This window comes from Aotus nancymaae, unplaced genomic scaffold, assembly GCF_030222135.1.
Source record: "Aotus nancymaae isolate 86718 unplaced genomic scaffold, 86718_ANA_hifiasm-v0.15.2.pri h1tg000025l, whole genome shotgun sequence".
NCBI classification, from domain to species: domain Eukaryota; kingdom Metazoa; phylum Chordata; class Mammalia; order Primates; family Aotidae; genus Aotus; species Aotus nancymaae.
Genome location: NW_026988438.1, coordinates 38,309,129 through 38,327,169, shown reverse-complemented (window position 1 = coordinate 38,327,169; position 18,041 = coordinate 38,309,129). Strand labels below are relative to the sequence as shown.

The 18,041-nt window shown below is 42.2% G+C and overlaps 2 protein-coding genes across 4 annotated transcripts in view; one reads left to right on the top strand and one right to left on the bottom strand.

The window, feature by feature from the left end:
* Positions 1 to 16,491, top strand: part of DNAH11 (dynein axonemal heavy chain 11) — a 407,386-nt gene extending 390,895 nt beyond the window's left edge. The window contains exons 77-82 of the mRNA XM_064380322.1: positions 7,102 to 7,344; positions 9,280 to 9,462; positions 9,542 to 9,657; positions 13,964 to 14,076; positions 14,610 to 14,750; positions 15,616 to 16,491. Of these exons, the coding sequence (XP_064236392.1) occupies positions 7,102 to 7,344; positions 9,280 to 9,462; positions 9,542 to 9,657; positions 13,964 to 14,076; positions 14,610 to 14,750; positions 15,616 to 15,863 (1,044 nt within the window). The 3' untranslated portion in view covers positions 15,864 to 16,491. The remainder of the gene's footprint in view (positions 1 to 7,101; positions 7,345 to 9,279; positions 9,463 to 9,541; positions 9,658 to 13,963; positions 14,077 to 14,609; positions 14,751 to 15,615) is intronic.
* Positions 15,523 to 18,041, bottom strand: part of CDCA7L (cell division cycle associated 7 like) — a 206,420-nt gene continuing 203,901 nt past the window's right edge. For all 3 annotated transcript variants that reach the window (XM_012447805.2, XM_012447803.2, XM_012447804.2), the window contains 2 exons: positions 17,753 to 17,889; positions 15,523 to 17,213 (listed from right to left, as the gene is read on the bottom strand). In XM_012447805.2, the coding sequence (XP_012303228.1) occupies positions 17,183 to 17,213; positions 17,753 to 17,889 (168 nt within the window). In that variant the 3' untranslated portion in view covers positions 15,523 to 17,182. The remainder of the gene's footprint in view (positions 17,214 to 17,752; positions 17,890 to 18,041) is intronic.

The following is an 18,041-nucleotide window of genomic DNA, read 5'->3' as shown; positions in this document are numbered from 1 at the left end:
TGTAAAAAAAGAAAAAAAAAAATCTGACTTTTTTTGTTTTTACAGTTTATTTGGAACAAGAGCCAAATAAGCCCAATGACATTTCTCATACTATGGAATCTGAGCATGGTGGCTGTAGTTTTCTCATGCTCTCTCTCTAATGGTGTCCAGGTTCATGGCCATTCCGGGTTATTTCTTGAGGACCTAAAGTGCCAGTACACCATATCATTTTTATTTATATATAATCTGTTGGGCGGGTGAGACACCAGCTCTGTGTAAAGCAATGCTTTCAATAGCTTGAGCAATGTCCTATTTATAGTTTCTCTGAAAATTTCACCTTAGAGAAGCATTACATAGATTTGATCACCTTCCTTCAGTTCATTTGGAGAAGTAATATAATCATATCAGTCTAATATTTAGTCTGTATTAGATTAAATCACTAAAATCATTTTAGTCTATTATTTAGACTGTATTAGGCTAAAATACACCAGGAAAACATAGTGTATTTTAGTCTAATGTAGAAAACTGGGGACATTATTTTGTTACTACTTTTTAATAATGTGGAACATTTGGAGAGAGTGCAAAAAATGCACAATGCTATGTAATTGTTTCTCTCGATTGTGAGTCTCATGATCTTTCCTTAGTTCTAATGAGCAGGATTTCACATATCAGAGAGAGGCTCCAGTTGTGCTAAATTGGAAGTCACTCCTCAGAAGAGCTCTGGGAGCATGTTACCATGGAGATGGGAGGCATGCGACCTTTACAGAGGCTGATTTCTCCGAATGATGGTGGAGGGCAAGGGGCCCGCGAGGAGCTCCCGTGGATGGTCCCTCCCCTGGCTCTGGCCTGTGGCTGAGGGGAGAATTACTGTTGCCAAATGCAGCAGTCCATTAACCTTCACAAGCCTGAACTCCCATTCAAATAATTGTAAAATAAATATAGGTGATGCAACCTGAAGGGGCATCAGTGGTGTGTGTAAGTCCTTTAGAACTGCAGGTACCTGACCTTCCATACGGATCTGGTGAGGTTTTCAGGATCGAAATGCTTCATTTGCAAGCTGGCATCCTCACTGGAGAGCTACCTCCTCAAATCACCAGAGGAAATTAAAGCACTTAACTGACTTGATGTCAGAGGCTGCAAATCCCAGTTATTTGGTTCTCATGCACATTCTTCCTGTTCATGCTGTTTATATGATTAGCAACGTGATCTAACACTTCATTTGCAGGACATCTTTTTGCCACTTCCCACAAGTAGTTAATGTGTTTGAAAATTAGTGTCTTTGGTTGCATTGGAACTTGATAAAAAAGCAACCCATTCATGGTGTGGGGTTTAATGTTCTGCTGCTCTTATCAAAAGAATCAGAATGCTTTCAGTGAGATCTTGCTTTTAGGAGGGTCAGTGAGTTTCTTGTTGAATAAGTGAGTTTGCTCTCAGAGAGAGTTGTCCAATGGCAATGCCTTCAGAGGGTCTCCGGCCAAAGTTAAGAAAGAAAACATCATCTCGCATAAAGCATGTATTTGGCAGTGTTAAGTAAGAACTACAGGAAATTACTTTCAGAGAATAAGGTACCAGGTCACCTTAAAGTTATTACATAATACAAACTATTTTAGTAATATAGAACAACAGGAATCTGGGCTTTGAAGTAAAAAACAAAAAAAACCACCTGGGTTCACATTGAAGTACCTCTTTGTATTTGCCATGTGATGTAATTGAACCTCTCTTAGCCTCAGTTTTATCATCTACAAAACAAGAATGATCAACTTACAGATTTGCTGTCAGGTTTAAACATTGGTACAGTGCTAGAACAATACGCTTAAAAAATGTGAACTCTTTTTATTATGAAGTATTCATTTCATTATATATATTTAATACTTGGCTGTACATTAATCTGTGATAACAATGGGAATCTTTTAGTAAATACCTGCTCTGTGCCAAGGGTCAATACCACGCACTTTATATGTATGATTAGGTATTATCCCATTTAATCAAAAAAGAACCTCAGACTCAGAGAGGTCAAGCAGCTGAACCAGGATTTACTCGCAATCAGACTCCAAAGGCCAGTCTTTCTCTGCACCATACTGCCCTGGTTGGAGTGCTGACCTGTTTGTAGCACAGGTCACCAAAACAGTGACTCGTGTCTGCATGTGGATGGTGTACAGGCCGGCACTGAGAACAACACGGACGATACAGGAGACCAGAGTTCTGGTTCCGCTTCTGATTTGCTGTCTAGCTTTGTGCATGGCTTCCCTGTGCCTCAGTTTATTCATTTGTAAAATTAAGGTATTGCCTAGAAAATCACCAGGGTACCTTTCAATTCTCAAGACACCATGATAATTCAAACTTGAGTAATATCTTAAAATCCCTAACAGTACTTTGGGGCCATGGCATTTTTGACCCAAAAGGCCAAAGGCAAATGCATTTGTTTAAACTCACAATGAACTGGAGCTTCTTGCCATTACCAACACTACTTGGAGAAGCAGTAGAGTGGGGGTCAGTTTTTTTATTATATGCAGATAGGAAAATGTAAAAAGGACAATAATTTCTTGGAGTCCAACAAGCTGGGCTGGATGCTGGTTCTCCAGTTTCTAATAATTGTGCCTGCCCTGACATTAACAAATATGATTTCAAATTTTTGATGATATTTTCATGATGTGGAGATCCTTTCTGCCTGAGCATGATTCTATTGATTCATTTTATTTTTTTAAAAATTTTACTAAGATATAATTTACACATGATAACATTTACCAATTTAAATTATACAATTCAAAGGTCGTTAGTATATTCACAGTTCTGCAACCATGACCACTTTTAGAACAGCTTTATTACCCCCCGCCAAAAAAACCCCTGTAACCATTAGCAGTCACTCACTGTCTGTTTCCCACCCCACACTACCTACACCGCAGCCCATGGCAGCTACTAATCAATTTTGATAGAGTTGGGCATTTTATATAAATGGACTCATACAACATTCTTTCACTTAGCATAATGTTTTCAGGTTTCATCAATGCTGTAGCATGTATCGGCACTCGGCTCCTTTGTGAGTTTGAATAATGTTCCATTGTATGGACATACCACATTTTGTTTATGCCGTCTGTCAGTGGACATTTGGGTTGTTTCTCGTTTTTGTCTATTATGAATAATGCTGCTATGAACTTTCATGTACAAAGTTTGTGTGGACGTGTGTTTTCAGTTCTTGCAGGTAGAGTGGAACTGCTGGCCCAAGCAGTGACTGTTTATTATTTGCAAGTGCCACCAAACTATTTTTTAAATAGTGGCTGCACCAGTTTGTATTCCCTCGAGCCGTCCGTGATGGTTCTGTTTTCTCCACATCCTCACCAGCACTGCTACTGTCTACATTTTTTATTTTAGCCATTCTGGTGGAGGTGCAGTGGTGTCACGGTAGTTTTGATTTGCATGTCCCTGAAGACTGATGATGTTGGGCATCTTTTCATGTGCTCATTGGCCATTTGTGTCTCTTCTTTGGAGAAATGTCTAGTTAGAACTATTGATTCTTTGAGGCATTACAACAGTTTTCTCAAACAAACCTCCCCCAAAAGCAAGAAAAACGGCCACTGTGTAGAGAGGTCTGCAATTATGGCCCCATTAGCAAAAAGCAGCTTTTCATAAAAACTCGAGTGGGAAAGGAGAAAGTCTAGATTCAGCATCAGGATTCACATGGCTCCTTGAGTATATTAAAGTCTTGAAAGTTTTCTTTTCTTTCTTTCTTTTTTGTAACAGAGTCTTGCTCTGTCGCCAGGTGCCAGGCTGGAGTGCAGTGGCACAATCTTGGCTCACTGCAACCTCCGCCTCCTGGGTTCAAGCAATTCTCCTGCCCCAGCCTCCCGAATAGCTGGGACTACAGGCGCACGCCACCACGCCCAGCTAATTTTTGTATTTTTAGTAGAGATGGGGTTTCATCATGTTGGCCAGGATGGTCTCGATCTCTTGACCTCGTGATCCGCCCACCTCTGCCTTCCAAATTGCTGGGATTACAGGCATGAGCCACTGCGCCCGGCCAAAAGTTTTCTTAAAGTAAAAGAGAACACAAGTCTCTGTGTATAGAACATTTCTCAGAAAAATGAGAAATGTTTTTTCCTTCTAGAAAAATCAAGAAGTACTAAAATAATCACGTCTGTTGCTAGGTTCTGAGGAAGAGCAAAACTAACATAATAGTCTGCTGTGTGCCAAGCTGTTTGCATACCTTATTAAATTCACATAGCCACAACCATTAGGAGATTGAAACGCAGATAAATCGTCATTTCATAAGGCCACCAAATCATTAAAGGATGGGAGCTGAACCAGGTTGTCTAGCTGTAAACCTCAGGTCCGTCCTTTTGAGTTGGCTGTTTTCTTTTGCTTTGCTCCTTGCCTACCATATGGAAGCACTTGTCACGTGTGTATAAAGACTAATTTTCTTTCCAAAGAGCATGGACCATTGCAGTCCCATCAGCAGTACATGAGCACGCATTCAGACGCGGCCGTTTAACCCCGTGGCAGTTTAACTTTTCCAAGTGGTTTTGTTTTTGGTCAGTTTCTTTGCTTGAAATTTTGTGTTAACTTTTTGTTTTTATTGAAGGACAGATTAACTGTAGCTTCTGAAATTTATTTCAGTTTCCTAGTAAGCACAAGCAGAGAAGACCAAGTACTTGTTTGTAGGGAATAATGTTCACTCGGGATGTGTAAATTCTAGCTTTTGGTTTTCCTATTCATATTTTGCTCATATTTTTATTTTGGCTACTTTATCCATCATAGACTAATAATGATGAGTTTAAGTCTCCTGCACAGCTTTATTTTGGTCACTCTGAGCCAGGTGACATATAAATTTTGACTATTCTTATATAGAAATATGAAATGATGGCCGGGCGCGGTGGCTCAAGCCTGTAATCCCAGCACTTTGGGAGGCCGAGGCGGGTGGATCACGAGGTCAAGAGATCGAGACCATCTTGGTCAACATGGTGAAACCCCGTCTCTACTAATACAAAAAAAAAAAAATTAGCTGGGCACGGTGGCGCGTGCCTGTAATCCCAGCTACTCAGGAGGCTGAGGCAGGAGAATTGCCTGAACCCAGGAGGCGGAGATTGCGGTGAGCCGAGATCGCGCCATTGCGCTCCAGCCTGGGTATCAAGAGCGAAACTCCGTCTCAAAAAAAAAAAAAAAAAAAAGAAATATGAAATGATACAAATGTGAATAAATAAATAAAACCAAGCCAATGGATAATGGTGGTGGAATAGTTCAACTTCTTCCTTCTCATATTCATTGGTCAGAATTTCTGGCAATATGGTTTTATTGCAAGATTAGTTAACTTGAAAATCCTCCTGGTACAAAACAAAAATGCTGAGTTGAGTATTTAAAATGCGAGACTTTGCAGAAAGCCGTCGAGCATCCTTATTAGGACATGGGCTTTTTTTTTCTGAGACAGAATCTTGCTCTGTCGCCCAGGCTGGAGTTCAGTGGTGTGATCTCAGCTTACTGCAACCTCCGCCTCCCACGTTCAAACAGTTCTGCTCAGCCTCCCAAGTAGCTGGGATTACAGGCACCTACCACCGCTCCTGGGTAATTTTTGTATTTTTGGTAGAGACAGGGTTTCACCATGTTAGCCAGGCTGGTCTCGAACTCCTGACCTTGTGATTGCCCACCTCAGCTTCCCAAAGTGCTGGGATTACTGGCGTGAGCCACCCCACTTGGCCATAGGCTTTCTAAGCAACCTAGGATTGAAGGTTTAAGGAGGAAAGAGAAAACCACTGTTACCCACATGATTGTGTGGAGATTCACACTTACTTTGTCCTCTTTAGACTCTGAGTTTCCTAATAACTAGGTCATATGAAGCTTATACTTCATGGTTTGTTGTAGGGTACTGGGTGGTGAGTATACATTACTGAATGAATTAAAGAGCATTCACTTTGTCTCCAGGTTATAGGGAGGGGACCACAGCATAGCATACACATCTACAGACGAATCTCATTTCAAAAACCGACTTAGAAAATCTAGGCAGAAAATAGCTACATTAGGCAATAGTTTAAAAATAACATTCCCCTATACATTTAAGTGCAGATACAGACAGGATTTATGGTGCAAGAGGCTGGGAGAATTAAAGCAGAGGGGTTAATGACCCCTGGAAATCAAAGAGCAATCATGGAAAAATAAATCTGAGATTACACTGTTACTTAGAAAATTGTAAGCACTTGATTGACTCTGTTTATGGCTGGTCAGAGACTCAGGCTCATAAATTGTTCTGTTACGTTTTGAAGATCTATGTTCTAACGTTTAGAGGGTTTTTATTGCTGCTCACATTGCCTGTGTTCAAAACTTCCCTCTAAACGGAATGTCTACCCTCTGGCCCCAGCCTTATTGAAGTAGATGGGCATGATCAAAGCCCGCTTACTCCAGCCTTTCACTCAGCAGGTAACTGTGTATTGAGCACCAGCAGCTCTCTCAGGGTCTGTGGATCCTGAACAACACAGACTCTGCTGTGAGTAGCTCCAAGTCCTGGGAAGGTGACATCAGTTTGACTCTTAGGATATATGGCCTATAAGTGGTACTTATACACACACACAGCTTTCATTAAATGCACATGTTATTTGTATTTATACAATTCATGTATATAAATTCACATCATACATAAAATGATGTGAAGCAGTTCTGTGGAAAGTACGGTACCCTGGGGAAGGACAGGCTATAGAGTCGTACGAAAATGAATTCAGAATTCAGATTAAATCCAATGTCTTCTTCAGCAAGTTCACATCAGAGTCTCGATTTCCTCTCAGGGAAATGGGGACTGTTGGGAGAGTCGATGACTGGGAGTGTGTTACAGGGTAGCCCATGCTCCGTGATGGCTCAGCACGTGCTCATTCCTTTTGTGTGCGTGTATCACACTGCCCTATGCACGCTGCAAACTGAGTCTTCTTAGGAATAGGATTAATGTGCGTTCCTTGAGATCTTCCCCAGAGATCAGTCTGGTGCTGCATATAGAACAGAATGGTTGATTATAAAACAGTTTAGAGAGCCTCCTACCCAGCCAGCATTGTGCTGGGGCCTTCTTGTCAGTCTTCTCCAAGTGCTTAGGAAGTGAAAATGGGTGCCTGCCTTCATTTGGAATAACTGACTTTTCCTTTGTGGTTGAAGACTGAAGATGAACTGATGCTGGCACCGGGATTTGCCGCCCCACCCTACCTAGATTATGCAGGCTACCACCAGTACATAGAGGAGATGCTTCCTCCGGAAAGCCCAGCCCTGTACGGCCTCCACCCAAATGCTGAAATCGAATTTCTGACAACGACGTCCAACACTCTCTTTAGAACTTTGCTGGAGATGCAGCCCAGGAAGGCACTCAGTGGTGATGAACTGGGGCAGTCTACAGAAGAAAAGGTAGAGGGTCTCTCTTCTCTTTTTAATTGAGGTATAACTTACTTGTACTGAAGTGTACTAATCTCAGTTGTGCAAATCATTAAGTTTTTACCTACGTTTATACTCATATAACCACCACCTAGATCAAAATAATATTTCCAACACTGCAGGAAGATACTCATGCCCCTTATTAGTCAGTGTGCCCCTCACACCCCCGAGATAATCAATATCTTTACCTCTATCATCATAGATTAGCTTTACCTGATTCTGAATATATGGAATCATATAGTAAGCGTTCATTCAGGTCTAACTTCTTTCATTCTGCATTACATTTGTGAGATTCATCCATGTTGTTCATGTACCAGTGGTTCATTTTTGTTTAGAATTCTATATGAATATAAAATTCTTCATCCTCCTGTGAATGGATGTTTTGGTTGTTTGTTGTTTTTCACTTTTGTAGAAATATCACAACCATGAACATGCTTCCCCAGTCTTTTGTCAATATGCAAAGGTAACTCCCAAAAACATCCATTCATAATACCCATTTATCTATACCCCGAAGTGGGATTGCCAGATAATAGGGTATCATGTTTAGCTTTAACAGCCTTCCCAATCAGCTTTCCCCAGCGGTTGTACCAGCAGTGTGTATGAGTTCCAGTTGCTCTGCCTTCTTGTGATGTTGTTAGGGTAATATCTCACAGTGGTTTCAGCTTTGCATTCCTCAGTTGAGGAATAATATTGAGCATCTTTTCACATGCTTATGGCCATCTGGATATACTGTGTACCTCTGCTGTAAATGAGCTTAAGATTTTAGGACCTGATAAATTACCTGCCAGAGTGATGCCAGCTGGCAGGCATTATGTCAGAACCAAAGGCAGTAGTCTGAGAAACCAAGGGCAGAAGGAAAGCCACCCAGGGCTAAGGACAAGCAAAGTTCTTCCATGTTTTGTCCTTTCTAGATATTGACTGTTTTTTCTGGCTCAGTGGAGCCGTGTTGGTAGAATTAATATGCATATCTGAGTACCATGTGCATAGTCGTATCTTTAATATATAAATCTTTCCTTCAGGCCAACAATTACAGAAGATAGAAGTTGCCTTGTTAAAAATGTGGGTCTAAATTGCTCTAGGAATTTTCGGATGCCATGGTTGGGAAGGCAGCTTCATAGTTCACCAGAATTTGCTTATGCTTAAAAGGTTTATTTGGGTTATGTAAATTTTATTTCATGTTTTATCTATTTATTTATTTTGAGACAAAGTCTCATTCTGTTTCCCAGGCTGCAGTGCAGTGGCACCATCTTGGCTTATTGCAACCTCTACCTCCCAGATTCAAGTGATCCTCGTGCCCCAGCCACCCAAATTCCTGGGATTACAGATATGCTCCACCATGTCTGGCTAATTTTTGTATTTTCAGTAGAGATGAGGTTTCACCAGGGTAGCCAAGCTGGTCTCAAAACTCCTGACCTCAAGTGATCTGCCCACCTTGACTTCTTCCCAAAGTCCTGGGATTACAGGCATGAGCCACTGTGTCCAACCCCTGGTTTACATGAATTTTAAAATGATCTTATTAATTTAGCAGATTATAAAATACAGTCCCAAGATAATAGGCCTCTACTTCCTCTGATTGTGTCTTTACATACAAATGACATGTAGTTGATGACAGTTCTATACTTCCTAAATGTGAAGTGAATAAACTGCAAATAACTGAAGCTCCTTCTTGACTAGATTTGGGGCTCTGTGGAAGGGGAGGTGCTGGCATTGGTGCAGAAGCAGCTGAGGGAGTTGGCATTGCCATGTTGCTCACCTCCTGGTAGCCGTAGGCATCTTTCAGATGCATTTGCAGGCACCTTCAGAAGCTGTATGCTCTATTCTGGAACTTCAAAAAGTAGAGGATATACATAGTCATCATGACCAACACCGAAACAGAAAGGAGCTAAATCTTTATGTTAATGATTTAAGGTTAAGAATGTCTTGGATGACATTTTGGAGAAACTTCCAGAAGAGTTCAACATGGCAGAGATAATGCAAAAAAATTCAAATAGAAGCCCATATGTTCTTGTTTGCTTCCAAGAATGTGAGAGGATGAATATTCTCATTCGGGAAATACGTTTATCACTTGAACAACTGGACCTTAGCTTGAAGGTAAGCTTAAACTGAGACTATAGTAGACTTCAGTACATTGGAAGGTATTCACTACGTGGCTTTTTTTTCTCCATGCAAGGGGGAGTTGGCATTATCTCCTGCTGTGGAAGCCCAGCAGTTTGCATTAAGTTATGACACGGTACCAGACACTTGGAGCAAACTGGCTTATCCTTCTACTTACAGCCTAGCCCAGTGGTAAGTTACCCCGTCCTCACTGCCAGTGGCCCTGAGCAGCCTCGATGCTGGGTTAGTGTTCTGAATAAGGCTTCCTAAGAACTACACAGACTACGCTTTGTGACTGTACTCAACCTGTCACTGTGAAAACTCTTCCGCCAACTTCATTTGGGTTTACTTGGTTTATTGCATCAAAGGCAAAAACCAGTTAAGTCAGGGTCAGAGCAAGATTCAAATTCTGCCTCTCACTCCTTGTGTATATGATCTTAGCCAAAATAATCTCTCTTATTTAAATCTGAGAAATGCAGATAGTAATAGAATCCTCTGCATGAGTTGTAAGAGTTAAATGGCCACGGAAAGCAACTTGAATTTGCCTTTGTGTCATCTTCTACCTTTACTTTACAAGCCTAAGATTCCTATGCCTTCTCATAGACAACTTTTGGAAGTCTGTAATATGGTATGCCGTATGCAGTAAACTAGACCAGGGATATAACTGCAGAGATGTGTCACAAAGCCAGGGCAGAAATTCACAGATTACTCAAGGCGGGTGTTACACCTAACTGCTCCTTGGTCTTGGCAAACAATTCAGGAAGTTTCGCAAAGCTCTTTATTCCTGGCTTTTTGGTGCTGAGTTTCTTTCCCCCTGCTTTCCCGAATCCTGTTCCATGAACCTGAACTATCCCTGTACCATTCCTATTATTTTAGTGGAGACCCTTTACATTGTAACATGCACAGTTCTGATTTTTCCAACACAACGTTAGACCCTTAAGCTTCCCTCTGAACATCAGCCTCCTGCTCTGGAATTGTAGTTCTACCTTATTTTAAACCAGAGTCATTTTGTCCTATTTTGTTTATGCTCAATCATTACTTTTGCTTTAATATACTGCACTGCTTTTTTTGCTCATCATTGCCTTTTTTTTTTTTTTGTATCTTGTTGAGGCTCCTTTTTCTTTTTACCAAAGTATAAAATATAGAGCAGGGCTTCAGGCGGCGGGCAATGTGAATCGTCTTGTGTATCTGAAACTGTCCTCAGCGCACTCAGTCTCGATTGATAGTTTACTTATACGTAGAATTCTAGGACACACCATTATTTTCCCTCAGGACTTTGATGTTCTAACTCCATGGTTTTCTAGCATTGATTGTAGAGGGTGGGTCTGGTCTTACATATTTGCCATTCCTTCCCGAGTAAAGTTTTAAGACTTTTCTCTTTACCCTTGTTGTTCAACAGTTTTACTATTGTATTGAGGTGTGGATTTTTAAAGTGCTGTTATAAACACGAGACTCCATCCATAGCTTCCGTTCCGAAAAAGTCTTAGCACTTGTTTCTCCGAATGTTGTCCTCATAACTGCATTTACCTGCCGGACCTGTTATGTTTTCAGTGTCTCTCGGGTGTATACTTGTAGACTTCAGTTTTGGGTGATCTTCATTGTATCTTCAACTGCCTCCAATCTGTTTCTTAATTATTTAAATTTCATTGTCCAGGTTGGGTGTAGTAGCTCATGCCTATGATCTCAGCACTTTGGGAGGCCAAGGCAGGAGGATCACTTGAGCCCAGGAGTTTGAAGCCAGCCTGGGCAACATAATGAGACCCTGTCTCTTAAAAAAAAATTAAAAATTAGCTAGGTGTGGTGGCATGTGACTGTAGTCTTAGCTACTCGAGGTGTAGAGGTGGTAGACTGCTGGACCCCGAGAGGTCAAGGGCGCAGTGAGGTGTGATCATGCCAGTGCATTCCAGCCTGGGTAACACAGCAAGACACTGTCTTAAATAAAATATATTTCATTGTCCGTAATTTTTCAGTTCCAGGTTGTTTATTTTTGAAAGGGTGCCCAGCCTAGTTTCATAACTTCCTACTTTTGTTTTTACAACTATTACACTGTTTTCCTGAGAAGTGTAAATATTCTTACAAATGAGTACTTTGATCAAGACTTCTCTCTTTCCTGGGTTATAAACCTTCCTGTTTGTTGGATTTGCTGGTGGTGTTTCATGCCTACACCTGAATGACAGTTTGGCTAGTTATTAAACAATAATAGTAACATCCTCAGTTGGAGGCCTTTGTAGCCATCGCGTTCCTCTTGTCAAATGCTGCCATGGAGATGTCGAAAGCTAGCATACTTCTTTTCCCTTTATAAATGGCTTCTTGTTTTCCCCTGGCCGTCCAGGGCTTCTGTGTCTTTATTGTTCATATTATTCTTTATATTTTAGTATTGATTACTCGCTACCAAATTTTCTTGGAACATCATGTGCCCTTGATTACATAGATTCAAAGATATGATTTAGGAAAACTGAAATTGTCTAGAATTACACTATTTCATACTGTTTCATTTCAGTTTTATTTATTTATTTATTTTTGAGACAGATTCTTATTCTGTTGCCTAGACTGGAGTGTAGTGACATGATCTCAGCTCACTGCAACCTCTGCCTCTTGGGTTCAAGTGATTCTCCTGCCTCAGCTTCCCAAGTAGCTGGGATTACAGGCATGTGCCACCACGCTCAGCTAATTTTTGTTATTTTTAGTAGAGATGGGGTTTCACCATGTTGGACAGGCTGGTCTTGAACCCCTGACCTCAAGTGATCCACCTGCCTTGGCCTCCCAAAGTGCTGGGATTACAGATGTGAGCCACCACATGTGGCCTCATTTCAGCTTTCATTTTATTGCTTTCACTCTAATCCTTTACCTCTTTATTTCCATTTGTTTTTATTCTCCCTTATGCCTTATTGCTTTTTGCTTTCATTTTTATATTTTCTTCTTTTCTGAGGTCTTCAAACTTAATTTCCTTACTTTTTCCTTCCTGATCCAAGTCATGATCTTGTTTATATAAACTGGTTTTAGCTGTTACAAATTGGTTGCAGTGTTTATCCTCATGATGGCAACATTTTGAGAGGAATGTCTTCCTGCTCTTGCTTTTCTTCTTCTTCCCCTTTTTCCTTTGTATGGTGCCTATGCGGGTTTCTTCTTATCTTCAAGTATGCTTTTTCTGATCCAGCTATTTGGAAGAATTTAATATAGGTCTGGGAACAGGAATTTTCCTTGTGGTGACCTAAGTTTGAATGTGAGCATTATGAGCCTTTTCTTCTTCACAGCCACGTCAGCCAGGTGTCTCAGGCAGACGTCTGCCATGTGGTTTGGCTGGCTGGTTGCTCATTCATCCCCACTTCATCTGCAACTCTGAAGCAGACAAGGTCCTAGAAAACTTCAGTGCCAGTCCTTCCTTCTGGAGAAGTCTCTGGCTTTTATGTTGAGGCTGTGCTCTCTGTACTCCATTCTCCTGGTCGCCTTTAAGCAGCCTCTGAAACTTGACATTTCAAGGTTTTACTTGTCTCTTAATTTTATCAAAGAGGTTCATCTGTCCCTAGCCTCTGTGAGCCAGCTTCCTTGTAGTTAAACTGCAGAGGCCAAGCATGGTGGCTCAGGCCTGTAATCCTAGCACATTGGGAGGCTGAGGCGGATGGATCACGAGGTCAGGAGATCAAGACCATGCTGGCCAACATGGTGAAACCCTGTCTCTACTAAAAATACAAAAATTAGCTGGGTGTTGTGGCGTGTGCCTATAATCCCAGCTACTCAGGAGCCTGAGGCAGGAGAATCACTTGAACCCAGGAGGCGGAGGCTGCAGTGAGCCAAGATTGTGGCACTGCACTCCAGCTGGGAGACAGAGCGAGACTCCATCTAAAAACAAACAAACAAAAATGAAGATACTTCCTACCTTGCCCAATTGCAATTGTGAGTAGAGGAGAGAACATGTCTGTAACAGCAGCGTTTCTCAAACCATTGGCACGCCATTCATGGCTGACTTGTTTTCCTTATTACCCTTTCCCTCCCTGCTTTCAGGTAGTTACTGCACGTGGTTAGACTACTGTCACATGCTCCACTGCCTCTGCACGTGCTGTTCTCTCTGTATCAGCTTTTCTGCCCACGCTGGCCTTGTAACCAGGAGCCTTGCCATCCCTGTCCTCGGACACCCTGTCCATACATCCAAGTTGGCGCTTGTCAGTCCAAGTCCAAGTCATAGAGTGATGATCTTTGTACAGTCACTACATAGCATAAAGAGGATCCATTGAATAAATGGAAATCAGTTTTCCACATTCCTCAGTGCATCTTGCCCTAATGCAAGGGCTACAGGCATCGTCTCCAACAGGAAACAAACGAGCCCTTTAAAGGGACAGTGCCCTGCAAATTCCCAGGGAAGGATTTTACCAGCTGTCAGTGGTATACTTCTCCTCCACCACCACCCCGCCCTAACTGCCTCCCACGTACTGCCAGAATGTACTGGAAAATGAGTTTTACTCAACAGCAAGTTTCCTTCTTCCTACCTCCCATTAACCAGGTTCAATGACCTCCTCCTACGATGCCGAGAACTCGATACTTGGACACAAGACCTTGTCCTTCCAGCTGTCGTGTGGCTCTCAGGCTTCTTCAACCCACAGTCCTTCTTAACTGGTAAGGGCTGAGGCAGTGCAGTCCCCGATGCAGACAGGACCATACCCCCAGCAGAAGTCCTGCTTGCTTTATGTATGACAGCATCGCCTTGCCCTGCTCAGCAATCCTCAAGCAGCAGCCATTACAGAAAGGACCAGCAGCTACAGAGGAAACAAAGTCCTGGGCAGGCGAGTCGCAGCAAAAGGAAAAGGACCTCCTACGGCGAGGTGGGGCACGGTGTGTTCCCTGGTAAACATTTTCTGGAAAGGGCCACATGGTCTGTGGCGCGGCTACTCTCCTGTTGTACTGCAAAACCAACCACAGACAATACACAAATGGCTGTGGCTATTCCAGTAAAACTGTTTATAGAAACAGTGAGCTTGTCCTGCAGGCCTTAGTTGGCCAATCCCTGCTCCGGCACAGCCACGTGCAAATGCCTAAGAACCTAAAACACCCCATGGGACTAAAGGATGCCTCAGTTTACTGGTAGTTCCTGGGAACCTTATATACAACGTTTTTATCCTATTGATCCTATTGCGTTTTTGTTTCCAAAGCAATCATGCAGACAATGGCTCGAAAAAATGAGTGGCCACTGGATAAAACGTGCTTGACTGTTGATGTTACCAAAAAAACAAAGGAAGATTATGGCCACCCGCCAAGGGAAGGTGCATACCTCCACGGGCTGTTCATGGAGGGTAAGACACCTGAGGAGTAGGTGGGGAGCCTTTTCTTACTCAGGTTCAGATCAATGTTGGGCCTCTGCTTACGGTCTCTCAGCATCTCCTCACACAGTAACCTTATGCTAATCATATTTATCGCATTTCTTCCTCTTTCTCAAACACTTGAAATGCTGGGATGGGTGTCCAATGTGAACTAAATTGTAAAATATTTGGGGTGACGGCTGTCATTTAAATTTTGCACATATGTCTGGGTGTTAATGCCACAGAGTTACTTAAGAAAGACTGAATTTATATTGAAAAGCAAAATAATGTAATCATTTCAAAATGTTTCCTTTGTTTAAAAACTATCAGTAAATTTGCTCCAATAGTTTGCTACAAGACTTCTCCAAGCCCTGAAGATGCTACTGCATAGGGTGAGTCTCTAAGAGGGGGCTAGACTATGCAATAGTTTCCGAATTTATGTGGCCATGCATTATTCTGCAGGACAATTAGTCTCTACTAAGATGTTCCTTTTTTACTTCAAGTTCTGATGTAAGTGAGTGTCTGGTACTTGGTGTAACAGAATAAGGTGTGACAGGGAGGGAATTTGGTGAATTGGAGATTTCTTTTACTTGTTTTAAAAGGAAGAGCAAACTATTTTAATGTATGCAAATTCTTAGAATCCCATTTCATAAAGTTTCGCTACTAAACATGGAAGCAAAGCAGAGCCTCGGCCACAGGCAGGGGAACCTACCTTCCAAAGCTCAGTCTGGCCAGCTGGGTAAAAATAACCACTGACAAGCAAAAATGTGACAAAACCAGCATATTTATTGCATCAAAAACAACTAGATCATCAGTAGCAACATGCCACACAACTGCAACCGTTGTGTTTTTGCCATAGGCGCCCGATGGGACACCCAGTCAGGAACCATTGTCGAAGCCCGTCTCAAGGAGCTGACGTGCACAATGCCGGTCATCTTTGCGAAGGCCACCCTTGTGGACAGACAAGAAACCAGACAAACCTACGAGTGCCCAGTGTACAGAACCAAACTGAGAGGCCCCAGCTACATCTGGACCTTTAGGCTGAAGAGCAAAGAGAAGACGGCAAAATGGGTTCTGGCCGGAGTGGCTCTGCTGCTAGAAGCGTAAGATAACACTGTCATTCCTCCAGCCTTGGCTGGAGTGAGTGCAGTGAGGATTTTCTGTTGTGTTGCTGCACTGTTCTAATGTATCCTGTTTTAATGTTTTAGTACCTCACACGTACATTCTCTTTTTTCAACACTATCCTTAAAAAGTGAAGGAGAGAGAGAGAAAAATCAGCAAATGCAGAAAAAATATTAGAAACCTATTCCAAATCTGTGTCCATTGATTAGATTGTAGCTTTCCCTCTGAAACCCCATGGCTCCCTCAAGACAAAAAAGTACATCTGAGGCCGGGCATGGTGGCTCATGCATGTAATCCCAGCACTTTTTGGGAGGCTGAGGCAGGAGGTCAGCAGTTCGAGACCACCCTGGCTAACATGGTGAAACCCTGTATCCACAAAAAATTAGCATGGCATGCACCTGTAGTCCCACCTACGTGGGAGGCTGAGGCAGAAGAATCACGTGAACCCAGGAGGGTGCAGTGACCTGAGATGGTGCCACTGCACTCCAGCCTGGGGGACAGAACGAGACTCCATCTCAAAAAAAGACAAAAGTACATCTAAACATACAACTACAAAAGCAATGCAGCCACAAAAAAAGAAGGGGGATTTTTAAACAGCAAATTAAAATAAAAATTATTACCCCCTACATTCTTTTCAAAATATAGAAGCAGCAAGCCCCAGGTGAGTCCTGAAGACAAAGGCTGGTACTCTGAGCCCTCCAGTGTCTACAACATTGACAGTCCCCTTTTGTTCAGTCAAGTTTTAATAAAAATAAAACTGTAGTACTCTCATGTGCTGTGGTTAAATTGCACTTTGTTCAGTATAAATGTCCAATGACCCAGAGCAGGTTAAACGATACATGTGGTCTGCTGAATGCTGAACTGTGGTCACTCATGCTAAGGCAAACTAAAGGATATAGGACCCCTGTACAAACTTGGCCTGGAGTTACTGTTTGTTTGGGAAGCGAAAGATCAACAGGAGCTGCTCATACAATGTTTTCTAACTTACCTGAACTTTAACTCCACCCCGTTTAAAGTTTAAATTGTGCTTTTTAATCATTGGCAGATACTTTTAACAAAATACAGCATACAAACAGGTCTGTGTATACAACTATATAGATTCCTCTGCTCTGCTGTCTTCCTGAGAAATCTCTGTAAGCATATAAACAATCTTTTTAAAAAATAGTATTTAGAAACAAACAAACAGTAATCTCTATGAAGAATTTCTATACAAAAACACAACTGTAAAAAATCTTAGGCACAAATGGTATGCATGTCTCACTGGAGTAGTCTATGGCGAGGTGGCTAGTTCCATTTTCCTCTTCTTAATTGTCTTCTACCAGCTGCTTCTGTAAGCTGAGAAAAAGATGAGAAGTATTTGGTAAGTAAGTAAGTCATTAGGACAAATCCAAAGGCAGCATTCTAGGCTGGAGAGAGTCCACAATCATCTAAGAGTACAAAGCCAGAACCCAGATCTCCTGACAGTCTAAGCATCACTAACAGGACACCCTCCGGTCGAGTATGCCCTAAGCATGACTTCTCGCACACTCATATTCTGTCTCCTCGCCCTAAAGTGCACACTGCCTCAACTTTCTCTGTGCATTAGGGTTATGGCTGCCTCTGGCTCTTCATAGACTGTGCCATTTCTCCTTAGCCTGCCTTGTTCACTCCTTCCATTTCTGACACACACCTCAAGAAAAAATCTTGGTTAAAGGCCATGTGGAGTTGAAAAATCTAGGAAAGGAGAATATTCCCCAACAGGGAAAATATCAGGCCTGAGCTTCTCCAATGCAAACAGATGCAGAATGGCACTCGTGCTTTATAAAAATCTGTCCAAGAGGGTCTCCCATGCTCGGCCTGGGGATTTCAAGATCTGTAAACTGCTAGAGACTTACCTCTCCAGATATTCCTTAACATTGTTATAACCATAAAACTTGGCCAGATGAATGAGGATTCCTGTGGCACAGCGGCCATCACGCTTCCGACAGTAGCTGCAATTGCAGATCCCACGACAGGGAGGACACACCCAATCCTAACAGAGAGATGACAGCAGAAACTTCCCTCAGTATCTGCAGGCTTTGGCCAGAACTGAGATTTAGATTCAGACTGGCTCAACTGGCCTCTCCCCCAACTTTTAATCACATGGCATCTTTCAGTCTACACCCCAGGGGGCTCCTCATGAGG